Source organism: Brachyhypopomus gauderio, unplaced genomic scaffold (assembly GCF_052324685.1).
Source record: "Brachyhypopomus gauderio isolate BG-103 unplaced genomic scaffold, BGAUD_0.2 sc90, whole genome shotgun sequence".
NCBI lineage: Eukaryota > Metazoa > Chordata > Actinopteri > Gymnotiformes > Hypopomidae > Brachyhypopomus > Brachyhypopomus gauderio.
In genome coordinates, this window is record NW_027506911.1 from 785,620 (window position 1) to 806,014 (window position 20,395).

At 44.8% G+C, this 20,395-nt stretch overlaps 1 protein-coding gene across 2 annotated transcripts in view; it reads right to left on the reverse strand.

The window, feature by feature from the left end:
• Positions 1-551: 551 nt before the first annotated feature.
• LOC143493636 (testican-3-like) overlaps positions 552-20,395 on the reverse strand; it is a 36,124-nt gene continuing 16,280 nt past the window's right edge. For both annotated transcript variants that reach the window (XM_076992181.1, XM_076992183.1), the window contains 9 exons: positions 19,787-19,826; positions 15,615-15,723; positions 12,501-12,609; positions 12,183-12,288; positions 11,164-11,277; positions 10,693-10,914; positions 6,699-6,755; positions 5,333-5,470; positions 552-2,574 (listed from right to left, as the gene is read on the reverse strand). In XM_076992181.1, the coding sequence (XP_076848296.1) occupies positions 2,426-2,574; positions 5,333-5,470; positions 6,699-6,755; positions 10,693-10,914; positions 11,164-11,277; positions 12,183-12,288; positions 12,501-12,609; positions 15,615-15,723; positions 19,787-19,826 (1,044 nt within the window). In that variant the 3' untranslated portion in view covers positions 552-2,425. The remainder of the gene's footprint in view (positions 2,575-5,332; positions 5,471-6,698; positions 6,756-10,692; positions 10,915-11,163; positions 11,278-12,182; positions 12,289-12,500; positions 12,610-15,614; positions 15,724-19,786; positions 19,827-20,395) is intronic.

The following is a 20,395-nucleotide window of genomic DNA, read 5'->3' on the forward strand; positions in this document are numbered from 1 at the left end:
GTGCCTAAGGGACTTTTATTATATATTCTGTTATACACTCGTCTAGGCTTAAGGCCACAGCAGGGAATGATGGAAATTGCAGCACACTACTGTACACTTCCTACTTCCTACATGTGTGCACAAAATAAAACTACATACAAATACATTATAAACAAATGGATAGAACAGGTACCAGGTTTTCACCATCCCACACACCCACCAGCACACACACACACACACACACACACACACACACACACACACACACGCACACACACACATTGGGATTGACAGATAAGTGATTGGGCTATAATGATATCAAAATGTCCAAGCTTATGCATGTAAGTATGTGTGTGAGAGTGTGTGTGTGTGTGTGCACTTATGTCTGTGTGTGTATGCTGCTCTCAAAGAGGCCTGATGCAAAACTGTGCTGTATAAATTATTAACATGGTTGTAATACATAATGCAGCACTGACCACATCACTCACACACACACACACACACACACACACACACACACACACACACAGTGTGCACCGTGAACTACACAACAAAATCATCCGAAAAAAATGTCAATGATCAATAGAACTTTATTTCAGCAAATATTACATAGACTGTAAAAAAAAGAAAGAATAATTTGTCCCACTTGTGTGAGGACAGGTGGACTGACGTGGACGCGGGACGAGAGGGAGGGGCGGGTCCTTCTCCCCTCACGTTTACCCTCAAAACTTGTGCGGTTGACCAAGCAGCAGAATCAGTTTTGCAGAACATGACAGAAACATGAAGTGTTCACTGAGCAAAAATGGACGACTTATAGAGCATAAACTAAAGGTCTGGACACGAACGCCAAACATAGACGAAGGGAAGAAACGATGGACAGGACACATCCAGGTTGAACATGTTTAACTACCTTGTTTTTTCGCCCATGGTTGTGAATGGTAAGATACAAACTATTCACATATGTTTTCTCCTAGCGAACCAAAACAACACAGAAATATTGAGAGGCAAAGCTCTCTCTGTTCTAGAAGAGCTGACAAGACACTAACTTATGCTAGAACCCCTTAACATATCCTAACACTTTCCCTCTCTCTCTCTCTCTCTCTCTCCCTCTCTCTTGCATTCTCACACTCTTCTACTCAAAGGCACCACGCTTCCTAAGACTAACAGGTAACAGATTGCAACAGAAATGTGTGAACGTGTGTGTTTGTGTGTCTCTCTGTGTGTGCGTGTGTTTTTTCTTGTAACTCCAATGCTCATAGTTCGCTACAATTTACAACCCCCCCTCCCCCTGAAAAAGTAGGAACTGTAGATAAACTAAATGTTTTATGTCTCCAGTCACTAAGCTAGTTCAGCATTACGAGAAGGTCTAACCCCAGCATCACCCCGTTTATGACGCCCGTCCTCAACAACACCATCAACACATGAATATGTCATAACAATGGCTCTCCCACTTCTGCCTGTTTATTTTTTATTTGATCTAAAAATGAACTAATCTCAAATTCCCATCAAGGGTTTCATTTGGAATTTATTAAAATACATAACCAAAAAAGTGAAACATTTCAGTTACAAGGTACCGACACGGTATAGTGAAATAACACACACACACACAAACACACCAACAAATGGAACTTTGATAAAGTGTCAGTCATGCCATCAGGTGTGTGTATATGTGTGTGTGTGTGTGTCTGTCTTTCTGTGTACATCCCTTTAGAGAGGGAGTTTTTGAGTTTCTCACTAAAAGTAGGACTCCTATGCATTGACACATGCTTAAGTGTGTGTGTGTGTGTGTTAGGGTTGCCACCTAGGTCTGACAAAAAACAAGGACACTTTGTCATAAGCGAACGTAAATTGTTGGCGGCGAACGTAAACTGTTGGGGGGGGGGGGGGGGGTGTAAAATGGACACAGTGAGAAACAGTCTAAATAGTCGTTTGAACTAACCTAGTGAAAACCGGGACATTAAATGAAATTTTTTTTTTGCCGGGACCGAATATTAAAAAGAAGGAAAATCGGGACAAACCGGGACAGCGACGTGAAAACCGGGACAGTCCTGGGAAAACCGGAACAGGTGGCTATCCTAGTGTGTGTGTGTGTGTGTGTGTGTGTGTGTGTGTGTGTGTGTGTGTGTGTGTCCATGCTAACCTCTAAGCATAATACATTATCTCTGGTCAAACCCCTCTGATCATTTCTACACACTGTGTCAGGGGCTACAGTGCATCACCTGTTCTCAGATAACAACCAAAAAAACTAAAGTAAAACAGAAATCATGAATAACTGTATTAATTTTTGTACAAATGTTACACAGCAAGAGGGAGATACACCTTTTTCTAAGCCATTAGTAATATTAGTACTGATCTCTGTTAGAGTTGCCTAAAATCGTGCTTTAGGACAAAACATCTCTCTCTTTCGGTTTCTCCTTTTTTTTAGAAAAAAAGAAAGTGAAATCGATTACGACAGGTATCCATCATCATCGTCATCTTCATCATCATCATAGTCGTCACCCATCTCTTCTTCGTCATTCAGGACATCATCATCTTCGTCATCCGAGAGCAGCGCATCACCACTGCCAAAGTCTCCGGAAGATTCCACTACTGGAACTACACACACACACACACACACACACACACACACACACACACACACACACACACACACACACACACACACACACACATACACACACACACACACACGTATACACACACACACACACGTACACACACACACACACACGTACACACACACACACACACACACACACATACACACACACACACACACACATACACACACACACACACACACGCACACACACACATACACACACATATACAGTGTGAATATAATAGCACATTATTGCTCATCATGCATTGTAGCGATGCATCATTACCTTAATGAAGTACTTAGTTAAGTGGAACAGATTCTGTACTTTACCACCAGAAAATAGAAACATCTGCCAGATCCACTTTAAGGAAGACTTGCATTTTTCTGACTAATCTACATGACGTATATCTATAAGTCCATAAGTGTTGTCCTCCACGGCTCCCTAGATGAAGCCACTTATGATATAATTGACTTTAAACACAGTCAGACATTCAAGTGTCTAGGGTTGAGGTGGTGAGTTGTATTCTTTCTTAACGTCAGTGCAGAAAAGGCGTAGGCCGGTCTGAGCCGGGACGGCTGGTTCTGTCAGAAGGGGATGGTTTGAGCCTCTGGTGTTGATTCCAACCCCCTTCTGAGCAGTGCTTGTTGGACCGCCCTGGTGACCATGTGGAATGATGCTGTCCCACATAGGTCAAAGTCACGTTTATTTATATTTCGCTTTTTACAACATACGTGGGTACAAATCCATGGGTTCACATTTCTAATGAGCAAGACAGTGGCAAGGAAACACTCCCTAGATGGGGATTAGGAGGAAACAATTGGAACAAGGGAACAATCCATCCTCCACTGGCCTGATTCTCCTCCGCTAGATCATCATTACTGCGCAGAACTCCCATCAACCTTCTCCTGTTGCTATGCCCTTCATCACCTGCTTCCCTTCCTGGTCTGTTCCGGTCCGACTTTTGGACACAGCCTTCCCTCCACCTCGTTACTGGCTCCGCCCTACCACTCAGACTGTCCTATATGTGTGTGGTTGGAGCACCCACAGGAAAGAGAGAGAGTCAGGAGAGAGAGAGTTTTGGGCAGGAAAGACAAAGAGTGTAGTGGCGTTTCCTTGTGAGCTTGGTGATCCAAGATTGTGGATCCAAGATTGTGATCACCCCTACATTTCCTATTGTTGATTGTTTCTCGTCTGATTCCTTGATTGTGCTGCTGTAGTGTTGTGAGCCTTCTGAGAGAGGGATGAAAGGTACAGAGTCACTGGTTGTAGGGAGTAAGAACAGAACTGTGTTGTTAACCTGCACACCAAGATAGAAAGTGACACTGTCGCGCTCTTCCCCCCGACCCAGATCTACGGGAAACTGTAATGTAATTTTGGGTATGATGGCTGATTTGAACTGCAAGGCCATGTAATAGTCCTGAAGGAGACTGATACCATCACAAGGGAACCAGGAGGCAAGAACAAGATGAAGAGCAGCTTGGAGGAACTCTCACTCATCTGTACCACCAGCTGGGTAAAGACTCGACCGAAAAGCAGGACAGACGTGCCAAACTTGGGCAGCATGAGATCAAGCACTCAGCACTTGGTCTGCCAGACATGATGCAGACCGTTCAATCCAGACAATCCAGCACTTAGTAGCAAGATGCTGGCAGGGAAAGTGAGAGACGCAACCAATTGATGGTGCAGTCCAACAAGGACAACGTAGGACCTCCAGATCCAGAGAAGTAGCCAACCAACCAGCCATGGTGATGGTGGACAAGGCGCAGAATGCAGTCCCAAGTGATGAGAACATCAGAAGAAAGAAATATGAGAAGTTGGAGATGCAATGGACTCGGCAAGAAAAAGGAGTGTGTGGAATGTTAAGACCAAAGTTGTCCTAGTGCTGATAGGGGCACTTTGGGCTGGGACCCCTATACTGGAGAAGTGACTCCATCAGATCCCAGGAATGGCAACATCAATCACAATCCAGAAGAGCGCAGCCCAAAGAAGAGCAAACATCCTGCACCGTGCCCTCAAAGAAGAGCTAACATCCTGCACCGTGCCCTCAAAGAAGAGCTAACATCCTGCACTGTGCCCTCAAAGAAGAGCTAACATCCTGCACTGTGCCCCTCAAAGAAGAGCTAACATCCTGCACTGTGCCCCTCAAAGAAGAGCTAACATCCTGCACCGTGCCCTCAAAGAAGAGCTAACATCCTGCACCGTGCCCTCAAAGAAGAGCTAACATCCTGCACCGTGGCCTCAAAGAAGAGCTAACATCCTGCACCGTGGCCTCAAAGAAGAGCTAACATCCTGCACCGTGCCCTCAAAGAAGAGCTAACATCCTGCACCATGCCCTCAAAGAAGAGCTAACATCCTGCACCGTGCCCTCAAAGAAGAGCTAACATCCTGGACCGTGCCCTCAAATCCCCAGGCCTCTGGCAGAAGGCCTAACTGTGAGGAAAAGGAGATGAACAGGCACTGAAAGGAGGAGATAGATATAATTATATTTATATTATTAAATAAAAGTCTGCTGCCACATCTTTGCTGAACTGCTCCCTCAAAGTCATTGGCTGATAAAACTGCTAGCCGTTCCCCAACGGACGGCCGTGATTGGCTGCCATTGGAGATCCTCCCACCTAGAGTACAGGGCAGATTTGGGCACCTGCGTCACTCTCATTTCTTGTTCTGCACGTTAGTCATAAACACACACACACACACTCACGCACACACACACACACACACATACACACACACACACACACTGCACCCACCGCATTCAGCATGTCCCATCCTTCGTGAACCGCCAACCTCGTTTCCATAGCGATCCACACACCAGCACTGTCCGCTGCTGCCGTGGCACTGGTGAGGTCTGTAGAAGCCATTCTCATCACAAGATGGGATGTACTGACCTACACACACACACACACGCACACGCACACGCACACACACACACATTTATTCACACACACACACACACGCACACGCACACGCACACACACACACACACATTTATTCACACACACACACACACACACACACACACACACACACACACACACACACACACACACACACACACACACACACACACACACACACACATGCAGCCACACAAGCACATATATTATCGCTACTACTAGCACGTCCCACACACATACACACACTTCAGATTCAAAACATCTTCGCTTAACTGCTCAAAAGAAGCAATTTTGCCAAACCCTTTCAGCAGTTCTTATTTAATTATTTTTATTTATTTATTTATTTATTCACTTTTTTGTGATAACTGTATGCCCACAGCCTTCTCCATGTGATGCACTCGAGCTGCGGATACAAATATTTCCACTTTCATGTCTGATTTCTAATGCTCATGTCATTTTTCTGTGCATTTTAAAAATGAAGTGCACAACCCTTCGTGTGAGAGAGAGAGAGAGACAAAGAGAGGGAGAGAGGGACAGAGAGAGAGAGAGAGAGGGACAGAGAGGGAGAGGGGGACAGAGAGAGGGAGAGAGAGAGAGAGAGAGATAGGAAGAAAGTGTAACTCCTACACACCGGACATGCAGAGGTGTTCGTTTATGATCCAGTAAATGTAAGCTGGATTCCGACTCTCTTGACTAGCTGCAACGCTCATTTTGTGCGCATGATTGCAAGATTCACCCCATCATATGCAATTATGATAATAGGTGTGCATTTTACATATTCATGATCACGCTTCCATGCATATTTATGCAGAGGAGGACAGCATATTATCTATAACCATGTAATATTGATGCAAATGTGCCATTATAACATTTGATTGTGGGGCTCTGATGGTAGTATAATTTAAAACTTGAATCCTGTTCTGCTTAGGAAATAGCAGAACTCCCCCCAAGTTCAGATATTTGCTAATCTCTGTAAGACACAGAAATAATCTAAAGGTCTCATGATGGAGCTGAAGAGGATATCTACCCTCACGAATTTCCATTTTCTTTAATAGTGAAGAGCATAACAACAAAAAAGAGGTCAAAAACTTGTCTATGTAATTCACAAAATCACAGAGAAAAATGGGGGGGGGGGGGGGGGGGGGAGAGAGAGAGAGAGAGAGAGAGAGAGAGAGAGAGAGAGAGAGAGAGAGAGAGAGAGAGAGAGAAATCAACTCACCCAAAAGTTTTTTCCCGGCTTTGTGGATGTTGGTAACCTCTGACTGGCAAGGAGACTCTAAAACACAAAAAAGCAAAACGAATCTCAGATCAGCAGGAGGCGTCTGGCAGTGCAGAGAGAACAGAGCGACGCAGAGAGAACGGAGCGACGCAGAGAGAACGGAGCGACGCCGAGAGAACGGAGCGACACCGAGAGAACGGAGCGACACCGAGAGAACGGAGCGACGCCGAGAAAACGGAGCGACGCCGAGAGAACGGAGCGACACCGAGAGAACGGAGCGACGCAGAGAGAACGGAGCGACGCAGAGAGAACAGAGCGACACCGAGAGAACGGAGCGACGCAGAGAGAACGGAGCGACGCCGAGAGAACGGAGCCACGCCTGACGTCACCTGGGGACCGTTAAACGTGGAGAAACCTCCAGCCAACCCGTCCCACACACGGCCGACCAGGACGCTCTCCCACCGCATCTCAGAGAGTCGCATTAGTATTGGCACCCAGTGGCCCTGGTCATGCTTTCTCTCACACAAACCTCACACCAGAACCCACTCCAGAACCCAGGTTGGCCCGAAACAGAGCGAACGTCGCCTTTTCGAGTCTGTCTGCCCTTAAGGCCGCGTCCTGGGGCCGCCCACGAGGGCTTTCTCCCGCTGCAGCTGCCCTTGGCTCGCTCCACGTGTGTCTGGCCTCTGATTTCTGTAAAGCGGCTTTGTTGATGATGTCTGTTGTAAAAAAGCGCCGTACTAATAAAACTGAGCCGCACTGAATGGAGATGAATCAGCTAGATAAAGCCCAGCTTAGACACAGCCAACCATGCTCCTCTGAAAACACTTGTATTGAAACATAATAAATGTTTGTAGTCGGGCTCCTTGTTGGTCTCCATAGTAGCGTCTATTTAACACAGTCCTTTTAACACATGTCTATCACCTCATTTCCATAGCGGCGGACCCAGCGCGGAACACTGGGTCACCCCCGGCAACCTTTGCTGCACCAATGTCCTTGCACTCTTTCTGAACCGATTCAACTTGATTCTCTGAACAAAATTGTTAAGTTCCGAAAACTAATTTATCAAACGAATAACTACAGTTATTAACCTGGACACAGTTTCCTGATCTGATACTCGTTTTGAAAGACCCTGAACACGTTCTCGCTCATTAAAGCACCGTTCTGCACTGTGTTTTACCTGTGATGCATAATGGTATGCATACGTGGCAGAAATAAAACACTGTTAAGATCAGCCATCATAGGTTACACACAATGACTCAAACCTGGCCACACTCGTCGCTAATGACACCATGACACGAACAAAAGCCACAGATGGATGTAAACACTCCGAGAGGCAAAGGAGAAGGAGTGCGTGTTGGAAGTAGTGATCGAGGAGGAAGACGAGGAGGACGAGGAGGAGCAAACCCAACAGCAGTTATCTCCGATGACATTCAAGGTACGTAGGACAGAGCCCAACCCAGTCTCAGCAGATTCATCGAGGTTGACGTAGTCTGGAGACTAAGAGAACAGATTGTTGGTGTTTAGGGGTCACTGAAGGTTTATTGTGTACAGGGGTGTCAGTGCAGCACTTCACTGGTATAAAGCAGACGGGGTGGGGGGGGGGGGGGAATCCTGTTTTACTGCATGTATAATTTATTGTAGTAAGTTCATGTTCCCATTTTGTAAAATTGTATGTGCAAGAAGTCCTACAGCAAGAGTCTCATAGTACCACTACACTGCCTGAAATACAGCACTGACGTGTTGGAAGACAACGTGAATTTTTAAGGAATCAGTGTTGACCTTTCCACCTCTGACTATGTCTTCCAACGTGGCAACAGTGATGTAAGTGTACACGAAACTTGAAGTGGAAAAATCTAGGATTTCGCTATGTGTGAATCTACATTCACACTGATCAGATTGTTTACGTTCCAATTCTATTCTACATTGTACAGTCATGCAGACATTGTAATTTACTATATTATAAACAATAAACTTTCCTTCTGTAGCTACTGTACATCTCCTGAACTCTGAGTTTTTTTTGATGCAGTGTGCAGTGCGTGCTCAGTAGTGTTTATTTTGAGGTCTTGTGCTGACAGTTTGGATGGTAGAAGGTTTCAATAAAGATATCTTAGCAAATGTGGAGAACTTTATTTACTGGAGTCCATGGTAAAAGATCATATTTCAGAGCATTAAGTTGATGGATTATATAATTTTATGTGGCAGTATGTAGTGTTATATGAAATTGTGGTGGTGTGTAGTGTTATGTGGTAGTAAGTGGTGCTATATAATATTGTGTTGTCTGCAGTGATATGTGTTTTTATGTTTTATGACAGTGTTTAGTGTTATGTGGTGGTGTTTAGTTTTGTGGTGTGTTATGTGGTAGTGCTTAGTATTATGGTGCGTTATGTGGTGGTGTTTAGTGTTATGTGTTGTTATTTGGTGATGTTTAGTGTTATGTGGCAGTGTTTAGTGTTATGTGGCAGTGTTTAGTGTTATGTGGCGTTATGTGGTGGTGTTCAGTGTTATGTGTTGTTATTTGGTGGTGTTTAGTGTTATGTGGTGGTGTTTAGTGTTATGTGGTGTTATATAGTGGTGTTATATAGTGGTGTTTATGTGGCAGTGTTTAGTGTTATGTGGTGGTGTTTAGTGTTATGTTGTGTTATGTGGCTGTGTTTAGTGTTATGTGGTGGTGTTTAGTGTTATGTGGCAGTGTTTAGTGTCATGTGGTGTTATGTAGTGGTGTTTAGTGTCATGTGGTGTTATGTGGCAGTGTTTAGTGTCATGTGGTGTTGTGTGGTGGTGTTTACTGTCATGTGGTGTTATGTAGTGGTGTTTAGTGTCATGTGGTATTATGTGTCAGCATTTAGTGTCATGTGGTTTTATGTAGTGGTGTTTAGTGTCATGTGGTGTTATGTAGTGGTGTTTAGTGTCATGTGGTGTTATGTAGTGGTGTTTAGTGTCATGTGGTTTTATGTTGTGGTGTTTAGTGTCATGTGATGTTATGTAGTGGTATTTAGTGTCATGTGGTATTATGTAGTGGTGTTTAGTGTCATGTGGTGTTATGTAGTGGTGTGTGTCCCTCGTTCCTCTACCCTTCTCTCTTTCATCGGATCGTTAGCGGGCGCCTGATGCCGGCGCTGCTCTGTTCTCATGCTCAGCACATTTCCCGTTTCCACTTTCATGGCAACAATCGCTGTTGACAACTGTAGTTTAGCGGCAGGAGGTGGGACATAGGATCTTCTCATTTTTACCTCAGTCTCTCTTACTGTGCGGTGAAAGGCACCAAGAGAGAACCTAAAATCTAGCAGGTCAGGTTCAACGAGGTTTTAGGGAGGAGGGAAGGATGTTATTTTTTTCGATAAAGCGTAGTCCACATAAAGCTCCTGACCAGAGTGAAGCAGCCCCGAATGCAGATTAGATGACACGTATGGCGCAAAAGGTGTAGAGATTAGGTGACACGTGGCGATGTACGTGCATACACAACAGCACGGTGCGCGTTTGCAGCTCAGCACCTGCGTTTCGGAATAATAATAATAATAATAAACACACCACGCATGTCATTCTGAGGGAAGGTTCTGACCGTCTGTTTAAATGCCGCGGGCACACGCGCACACTTCTCTCCGCAAAGCTGCACAAACTGCTTCGCTGTGAGACGCCTCACTTTGGGATCCGGCTTGCTCTGCGGGGATCCTTTCCTCAGCCAAAGGAAACTCCGCGATGCTGCTCAGCAGTCGAGAAAACGTATAAAACGTCGGGGAGGGGGAGGGGCCGCAGTGTTGCCGACGCGGGGCGGCGGATTCCGGAAGGAACCCAGCGTGGTTTCACAGCGTGATTGGCTGAGCGGGGCCCTCGGTGGCTCTGGCTACAGAAGGCAGCACGCTGATAATTAATGACGCTAATAACTCGAGGGAAGAAACAGGGGGAGGTTGTTCAAATCGCAGAGAAAAGTCGCTGTGGTTACTGTGCATGTGTGCGTGCGCTAGTGCATGTGTGAGCGTGCACGTGCACTCACCCTGCAGTTTCTGCACGCAAGCGCACCATTCCAGGCCAGAGATGAGCTGGTCTCGGCCCGAGTCACAGGACCTGAGGAAAACCTTGGTGCAGGCCGAGTCCCTCTCTGAGACCAGGGCGACCAGCTCTGATGGGTCGAGTTGCTGGTCAAAGTTCACGTCCAGCCTGGCGAAAAGCCCATCCAGAGGGTCCTTACAAAGGGGCGTCCTATTTATGTCCACTCCTACAGCGGGAGAGAGAGAGAGGGAGTGGGAGAGAGGGAGAGGGAGCGAGGGAGAGAGACAGAGAGAGATAGAGAGAGGGAGAGATTATGTCTATATGTGTGTATATATATGTATGTATATGTGTGTATACGTGTGTGTATATGTATTTGTGTGTGTGTGTGTGTGTGTGTGTGTGTGTGTGTGTGTGTGTGTGTGTGTGTGTGTGTGTGTGTGTGTGTGTGTGTGTGTGTGTGTGTGTGGGCACTCACTCTTCTCTGGTTTCTGGAGCTTGACCCTCTTGCTGAGGTTCCAGTTCTCAGGCACATCTCTGAACCTCTCTCTCAGTCTGCTTATGACCTCATTCAGTTCAGCATCACTGCACTCTACACACACACACACACACACACACACACACACACACACACACACACACACACACACACACACACACACACACACACACACACACACACTCCTTGAATCACTTTTAAAACCTACTCTTGCCAGAAATGCATAGCCTACTCTGTTAACATACTTCCATAGCAGTTGTGAATAACTACACATTTTCATCAATTGCATTATTTTCGAAAAAGCTGTCAAAAACACAAATACTCACATAAATAACGCTACTAATTAACTGTAGATGGAGGGAGAAGGATTACACTGCGAGTCCTAAACAGTGCTAAAATAACAGGACGACAAACTCTTTCTGTGCTGTACCAGAGACCTGAGGATCTCTGAGCCACTGAATCCATTCTGTGTCGGGGCTCGTTAGCTAGCTGACCCCCACCCGGCCTCGTCTGGCTGACCTTCTCGTGAGGCTCCATGCTGATCCATGCCAGGATTTACACTATGACCTCATAGATTGCTAATGGTGGAACGGCCTGATGAATGTGGATTCTGTGTTCTGTTCGGTGAGCGTTGGGCGAAAGATGTCTAAAATATGGAAGATCCATCATGCAGTTTTAAAAGTTACTTTCTCTCAGTCTTTCTGTCTTTCTCTTAATCCTTCTTTCTCGATTCATTTCTCTTTCTCTCTTTTGTTTTCTCTCCATCTTTTCTCTTTATCTTCCTCTCTCCTATTCTCCCAGGTTCCGATTCAGAAAACTTAATGGGTTTCTAAGGGATACAGATTTTCGGAATGGTTTGCTGAACTGAAATGCTTAAAATAATCGTGTTCTCAGTGGCTAAAAGCCATGAGAGCTTTCTATGTGTGTGTGTGGCTGTGAGAGAAAAAGAGACAAGGGAGAGAAAGAGAGAGAGAGAGTGTTTGTCTTTGTGCGTCTACCTTTTTTTTGCATAGGACTTTTTGGATGTGATAGGCAAGGACACTGTCCTGGACATTTCACAGAAATCTGCTTCCCAGAGATACATGCCTGATACTCTAGTTTACACTAAAGCACACACACACACACACACACACACACACACACACACACACACACACACACACACACACACACACACACACACACACAAAGGGTTAGCTCAGTGTAGTATCTTGTCAGATAGAAATTAATCTTTCAGGTAAATACCTTCAACAGAAACAAAAGGCTTTACATCTGTAATATGTTTTTTGTATTTCGGTGTGTTAAGTGTGCCTTACCTTAGTGGAGTATGTGTGTCCGTCTGTACCACAGACAGGTGATGGATGCACTACTGGGCATCGGTCACACTTTAGCAGGTCTGCGTTTCTCCCAGACACTCCCTTAAAACTACAGACCAAGTAGGAGAGAGAGAGAGAGAGAGAGAGAGAGAGAGAGTGTGTGTGAGTTATTTGTTCCTTTATATCATAGGCCAGGATGTAGTACATCTGAAGTCATGTATTGTTCAGCACTCCTGGCATTACTTTAGCAAAATTGTGTGCTGACAGTCATGCCAGTAAAGTGTCATGAATGAAAAATGAATTTTTACATAGAGAGAGAGAGAGAGAGAGAGAGAGAGAGATGGGGGGGTGACTGCTCTTGAGAGGAAGGAAACATATTAATGATACGTACATATTAATGACTGTGAACTGTGAAGAGGCCATTTTGGATTTGCGGATTTAAAGCCACACTGAAAACACCCCAAGGCCTGTGGGCTCTGCGCTCCTCGTACGAGTCTCTTCCATTAATCTCCCCCTTCGTGCCACGTTGCGGGGCCACTCCCCCTCTCCTCCCCCTTTGCCCCTCTGTTTCTGACTGTAGCTGAGTGAACACGGAGCGGCTGATCGCCACACACCGCCCGCTCAAAAACACAATTTCAAGTCCCGGAAGACGGCCTTTGAGAATAATTGTATTATAAATAGAAGAATTTATTTAATGCCCAAGGAAGAAACAGATCATTATTTATTAAACCTTGAATGACGCGGCCCGTTTTCAATGAGATCATTTCCTCTTTTTTATTTTACCCTTGCTTGGATCTCCCAAAAAGCGCAATGACGCTTGACAGCTGTGAGATTAGCCAGCAGCAATGTGACTTCTCTCTCTCTCTCTCTCTCTCTCTCTTCCTCTCTCGCTCTTTCTCCCTCTTCCTCTCTCTCTTTCTCTCTCTCCCCCTCCCTCTTCCACTTCCTCTCTCTCTCATTCTCTCTCTCTCCCCTCCCTCTTCCTCTCACTTTCTCTCCCTCTTCCTCTCTTTCTCTCTCTTCCTCATTTCGCCCTTTCCCTCATTCCTCTACCCTTCTCTCTCTTTCATCGGATCGTTAGCGGGCGCCTGTCGCCGGCGCTGCTCTGTTCTCATGCTCAGCACATTTCCCGTTTCCACTTTCATGGCAACAATCGTTGTTGACAACTGTAGTTTGGGGAGGAGAGGGACAGACCGTCCCCTCATTCTCACCTCAGTCTCACAACACGTTCTCGCACATACACAAACTCTCTCACGCTGTCTCACTCTCGCGCATACACAAACTCTCTCACGCTGTCTCACTCTCACGCATACACAAACTCTCTCACGCTGTCTCACTCTCGCGCATACACAAACTCTCTCACGCTGTCTCACTCTCGCGCATACACAAACTCTCTCACGCTGTCTCACTCTCACGCATACACAAACTCTCTCACGCTGTCTCACTCTCGCGCATACACAAACTCTCTCACGCTGTCTCACTCTCGCGCATACACAAACTCTCTCACGCTGTCTCACTCTCGCGCATACACAAACCCTCTCACGCTGTCTCACTCTCGCGCATACACAAACTCTCTCACGCTGTCTCACTCTCACGCATACACAAACTCTCTCATGCTGTCTCACTCTCGTGCATACACAAACTCTCACACTGTCTCACTCTCGCGCATACACAAACTCTCTCACGCTGTCTCACTCTCATGCATACACAAACTCTCACACTGTCTCACTCTCGCACATACACAAACTCTCTCACACTGTCTCACTCTCGTGCATACACAAACTCTCTCACGCTGTCTCACTCTCGCGCATACACAAACTCTCTCACGCTGTCTCACTCTCATGCATACACAAACTCTCACACTGTTTCACTTTTGTGCATACACAAACTCTCTCACGCTGTCTCACTCTCGCGTATACACAAACTCTCTCATGCTGTCTCACTCTTGCGAATACACAAACTCTCTCACACTGTCTCACTTTCGCGCATACACAAACTCTCTCACGCTGTCTCACTCTCGTGCATACACAAACTTCAGTGCACAAGTTCACCTGATACGTATTACGTTTGAACTCGAACACTTTTAACTGCTTTGGAGCAGCGTTTGTCGTTACCAGTAACAAATTTCACTGGTGGTAAGGTTGGGTTGGGAGAAACTGGTCTTTTTTTTTGACCGATTGCATTGACCGATTACATTGCCATATGAGCCACTTAGCATTGCATGTGCTATAGTCAAGCATGCGTCTGGAAACATTGCAATTGTAACCAATCAAATCCATACTGCAATAATTTTTCATCATAAATAGCATTCTTTCTTTCAACCAGACTAGCGCATCCATACAGATGACCATGCACGGCTCTGCTGTGTTTTCAAGCTAGGAACGACATTCAAAACCCGATCCATAATCGCCGAATGAGCACTCAAGGTCATGTTCCGGCTAGGTCGACATTTACACAACACGCTATGCGCTGCGTATTATTGGCTGAGTTACTGTTAGTCATTGTTAGACTCTTCCGTGATAAAATCCGATCTGCTGGTCGACTCCCGATAAGGTCAACAAAGGTGTGATTTGTAGAAACCCATATGAAATGACAGCAGACAACTGGCAGCTTTCTTTCGAAGTTCAACACTTTTATATGAGGATAACAAGCTAACAATACACCTGTTTGAGTGTGATTGTTAATGAATTTAGGACTTGTTGAATATGTGTCTGCGCAAAAACATTTGTAAAAAAAGACAAACACTAAATGATCGGAATAATGCTCATAATATTCTTATTTTGAAAAAAAAAACTTTTATGAAAAACTTTTGAAACAATTTTGTTTAATGTTTAAACAAACATTAAACAATAACAATTTTTTTAATTTACTTTTTTATATATTTAAATAATATATACAAAAAAAAAAACTAAAAAACACCTTTAAAGATCCTCTCAGGAGCAAATTTGGGGGGGAACATAAGATTGTGTTTTTCGAGTAACACAAAACAGAGACACGCTGACGCCTTTTCTGTTGGTACTGAGGGCTAATCCTGGTTTAATCCTCCTCTGTGCACAGCCACGGCTCTAAGGAGGGGGGAGCGGTAAAGCAGAGTGGAGTACCGAGAGCTCTTACCTCATGGCACCCAGGCTGATGCAGGTGGGTGTCCTGTAGTCCTCCGCCACACAGCGCTTATGACGGCCGCATTTAATCTTTAGGCATGGGTCTTTGGCAGGATCCAGGGCTAAGGTACCATACACACACACACAGACACACTGACAAGATCAAAGTGTGGCTAGAATTCATACTGAGTTTTTCTTAAACATATTAACTTTAATTGCCTCTTTCAACGCTGTGCTTATCTGACTTATTTTTTTAACCAATTTCTGTCAGTGACCATTTATTTTAGCTGCAATTACAAATATATCATGAGGGGCATCTGGACGTGCCCTGTGGTCTCATTTTCAGGAGACTCTTGGCTATAAATGTCATGACATGAGACGGCAGATTCTAATGGATATTTGACATCTTCATGAATACATCTTTTCATGGTCAGAATTTTACCAAACCTGTTTTTAATAAAAAGAAGAAAAGAATAAATGGATGTACAAACATCAAAACTGAAAATCTGGAATTTACATTCTGGGATTTTGGTTTTTAAATATGACAAAATACACGATTAGCATGAAGCAAAAAAAACTTTCAGTGATTTTCCCTCTTCTAGGATCCAGACAGCTACAACGTGTGCTGTAAGCGCTGTATAAATACATTTAGCCTTGGTTGGGCTTGAAGACTCAGGCTTCTTCAGTGGCTAATGTTTGTGAATCAAATGACATAATTTTTTATTTGAAACATCATGCAGTCAAAAAACACTGGTAAGTAAACAATGGTAGAGAATAGAACAGGTTTTTTTCGGTGACAGTGAAGACACAAAAGAAGAGACACAAAAGAAAGTCTCAACTCAAAGTAAATGCCAAAAGTGTATTGAGCACAGTAAGTGAGATGTAATAGCAGAATATTACATGTTTTGAAGTAGCACCAATTTTAGGTATTTTACAAACTGGACTACATGTTCTGTTGAGTGTAACCATGTATATATCATACTGATGCATGGAGGTGTTCTTGAGTTATTCAACTCAGAAGGTGTAACTGCAAAATATGCGCTTCGAGTTATATGAGTTAAATGCTACAAACATTTTTCTTATTTTTAGCTGCATAACTGTAGAAGAAACAAAAAACAATTCTGAGTATGTGTGCGCTTGTGTGTGTGTGTATGTGTCTGTGTGTGTGTGTGTGTGTGTGTGTGTGTGTGTGTGTGTGTGTGTGCGCGCGCGCTTGTGTGTGTGTGACTGTGTGTGTGTGCGCTTGTGTGTGTGTGACTCTGTGTGTGTGTGTGTGTGTGTGTGTATATGTGTGTGTGTGTGTGTGTGTGCGCTTGTGTGTGTGTGACTGTGTGTGTGTGCGCGTGTGTGTGTGTGTGTGTGTGTGTGTGTGTGTGTGTGTGTGTGTGCAACATCTAAGTGTGACTGATTCCTTAGTTTATCTGTTATCAAGGATATACAGGCTCCACTAATTTCAGACTGAGGCTTGAATTCAGAAAGACCCACAAAGGACGTCACTCGCACCAGTCACTGCGGACACAGTTCAAAACAAAGACAAAATGTCATGGGAGGAGTAGCTATGCCAACTGACCCAAGAGAAGTGTCGCTGAAGGCCATGTCTCTCTCTCTCTCTCTCTCTCTCTCTCTCTCTCACACACACACACACACACACACACACACACACGTGCATATATCTCCCTGAACAGGGTCCAGTAACCATCACGCTGAAGAAGATGGGAGTGAAGTATGTAGAGCTGGAGAGCTACAGGCTCCAACTTCATGACTGCTCCAGTGCAGATGAACCATCTGGTAATGGATGAAACAAATACATGTGCATGGGCCATGAAGACATTGGCAGGAACACCAGAGGAGCTTCTAGTGGATAAAACACTTGAGACCAGACAAACTAACTTGTGCACCACCAATTACTACAAGAAAAAACTAACTTGTGCACCACCAATTACTACAAGAAAGCCAACAACTCACCCCCCCCCCCCCCCCCCCCCCACACACACACACACACACACACATTTGTACATTTGTGGCCTGGATAACATCAACAGGACTCAACAAGAACCACAAGAACCTTCAACAAGAACTTGACTTGGCTGTGGAAGACAACCCTGGAGGCCAGCTTCACACTAGTAGCACAAAACACCATCTAGCGCAGGAGATGCCCTGTCCCACTGCTGTTCTGCACAGGCCTGAACCCCCTCATCATCTCCAGGAGTGACAGCAGACACCAGTAATGGAATGGAGCAACAATCAGCCATCTCCTCTACTGGGAGGGGATGGTAGTTAGAACCCAGAAGATCATGCTAAACAGAAGGTAATGTGACCAGTGTTGAGGGCAGCTACATGTGCTTTGGAATCCCACAGGCAAACGGAAATTGTGAAGAGGCCATAAGGAAATTGCCTACGGCCGAATATTTACAAAGAGTGAGGCAAGTCAGCTGAACGGGAAGATCTGGGCTATCAAAACCTGATGATCAGTCATCAGATACCCCGCTGGAATAATACGATGACCAAAGGAGATGAAATTCACTGACATAAAGACAAGGAACCTCCTTACAATGCACAGAGGACTTCATCCTAAACCCATCACCCTGAGACTGGACAGGAAACGGAGGGAAGAGGGCCGAGGACTAATGAGCTTCACAGCGACTATCCAGGATGAAACATCAAAGATCCAGGATGCTGGCAGAAAGTGATGACGTGCTTAGTGAGTTCCCCAGAGAGCACAAGCGCGAGATGGATGGGCATGAGGAGAAACAGGAACCACCATGGGAAGATAAACCCTCGCACAGTATCTACATCCAGTCTGTTGAAGTGGCTGATGTAGAGAAATCTCACCAATGGCTAGAACGTAAAAAGCTGGATTGAAAGGCAGCACGCAAACACTAAATCGCTGTAGCACAGAAACAAACTCTGAACACAATATCAACAGAGGCTGGGATCTACCACACCAGGCAGGAGCCCTGATGCAGGCTGTCCAAAGACGCCACTGAGACAATCCAGCACATGACAGCAGCATGCAAGATGCTAACCACCATAACCAAGTGGTTGGCGTAGTATACAGAAACAGTATACTGGATCTTTTGTCCTATCGTATTAATGGCGTATGTATTTGCACTGCCAGTTGTTGCTTTGGAGACAATTATATTAGGAAACTCGTGGAACTTTAAAACCTCATCTACTTTTTCATAAATATAATGGTTCCTCCTGCTACAAACCCAGAAGCACTTTGCTTACACAGCTGAGGAAGGACCTCTTTCTGAAACGTCCTGCTTCTCTGGAAACTTTGTGTACTTCACTACAAACTTGAAAATCCCTGTCTCTCCCTCTCTCTCTCTCTCTCTCTCTCTCTCTCTCTCTCTCTCTCGTATATATACAGTATGTATGTATATATCTATATACAGACAGTATATATGTATCTCTCTCTCCCTCTTCATATATATATATTTGTGTGTGTGTGGGTGTGTGTGTGTGTGTGTGTGTGTGTGTGTGTGAGTTTGTGTGTTGCACGCACACCACACACAACACAGCACAAAATGCGACACTTCAGCTTTGCCCTTCCAAGAGCCTCACTGGCAAAGTCATTTTAAATTTAGTAAATTTAGACAGTTATGCGCATTTGAATAGCAATCTAACAAACATCCTTTTTACCGGCAGGCGCACTTTATCACGCAACTCAGTGCCCCGCACTGCTTCAGAAAAGCACGTAGAAGTCGCACAGTCCGCTTGGAACAAAAAACCAAAACAAACAAAGCAAGATAGATGTGAATACTGGATGAAGTAATATGCAGTCAAATTAGCTGTAGTAAAATGAGCTGTAGTCAAATTAGCTGCTTCTTAATTTATGCGCATTTATCCAGATTAATGTCCCTCTATGTTGGAACAGGATTATACTTATAATATTTACTATAATCTGACAGCATCTGGGGAGTACAGCTGCATGTGCTTAACATAAGAAATGTATTTTAAAATGATGTAAATTAGCTCAAAATATGCTGAACTTGACTGAGGTTGAGCCGTTAAAAATGTAAAGAAACTGCGCCAGTGATAAGTTAATATTTTAATCACTTGACACCAAAGCTAATAGAAGTTATTTTGATGTCATTACCCAACTTTAAAAAATATGCACAATGCTTTTACGTTAATAGTTCATACATGACACATGATATTAACCATCCGGTCTACACGTACCTTGATCAAATGGTTTTCCAGGGTTCCATGATCCAGGTTCCTGTAACATATATTAATAAGATTCATTACTATAGCACAATAAATCTGTAAGATGTGTGTCACGTTGTGGGGGGGGTCCCCCTACCGGTCGCCCCCGGTTACAGCGGCAGCGGGCCTGTTTTTGGTCACGTGATGTTCGTTCCTCAGGTGGGCGGGACCCGTGATCCGTCTCACCTGAGGGTCGTTTGTTCGTCTATATACGTCTTGTCTTTGTACCAGTTGACTGCTGGTTATTATTTCCTTCATTTGGAACAATGCACGGGTTTTTGGTTTGCACACTTTCTATTAAACCATCCTCTTTCCCTGAGACTTGGCGTGATCGCTTCCTTTTTGAGTTGCTCACCCTGCCCGTCACAGAATAACCAGCCACCCTTCGGAAGCCGCCAGTCTCCTTTGCTTTCTCCTTCGTTCGTGGTCATGTCTCGTGGTAAGTGTTTGTCTACGTGCTGTGTGTTTGTCGTGTATTGTCTGAGAGAGTGTTGAGTCTGTCCCCACTCGTCCCGCCGTGTTTAAACGTTGTTTGTGTTTAAACCCGTAATTCACACGGCGGTGACTAGAGCTGGGGACCGG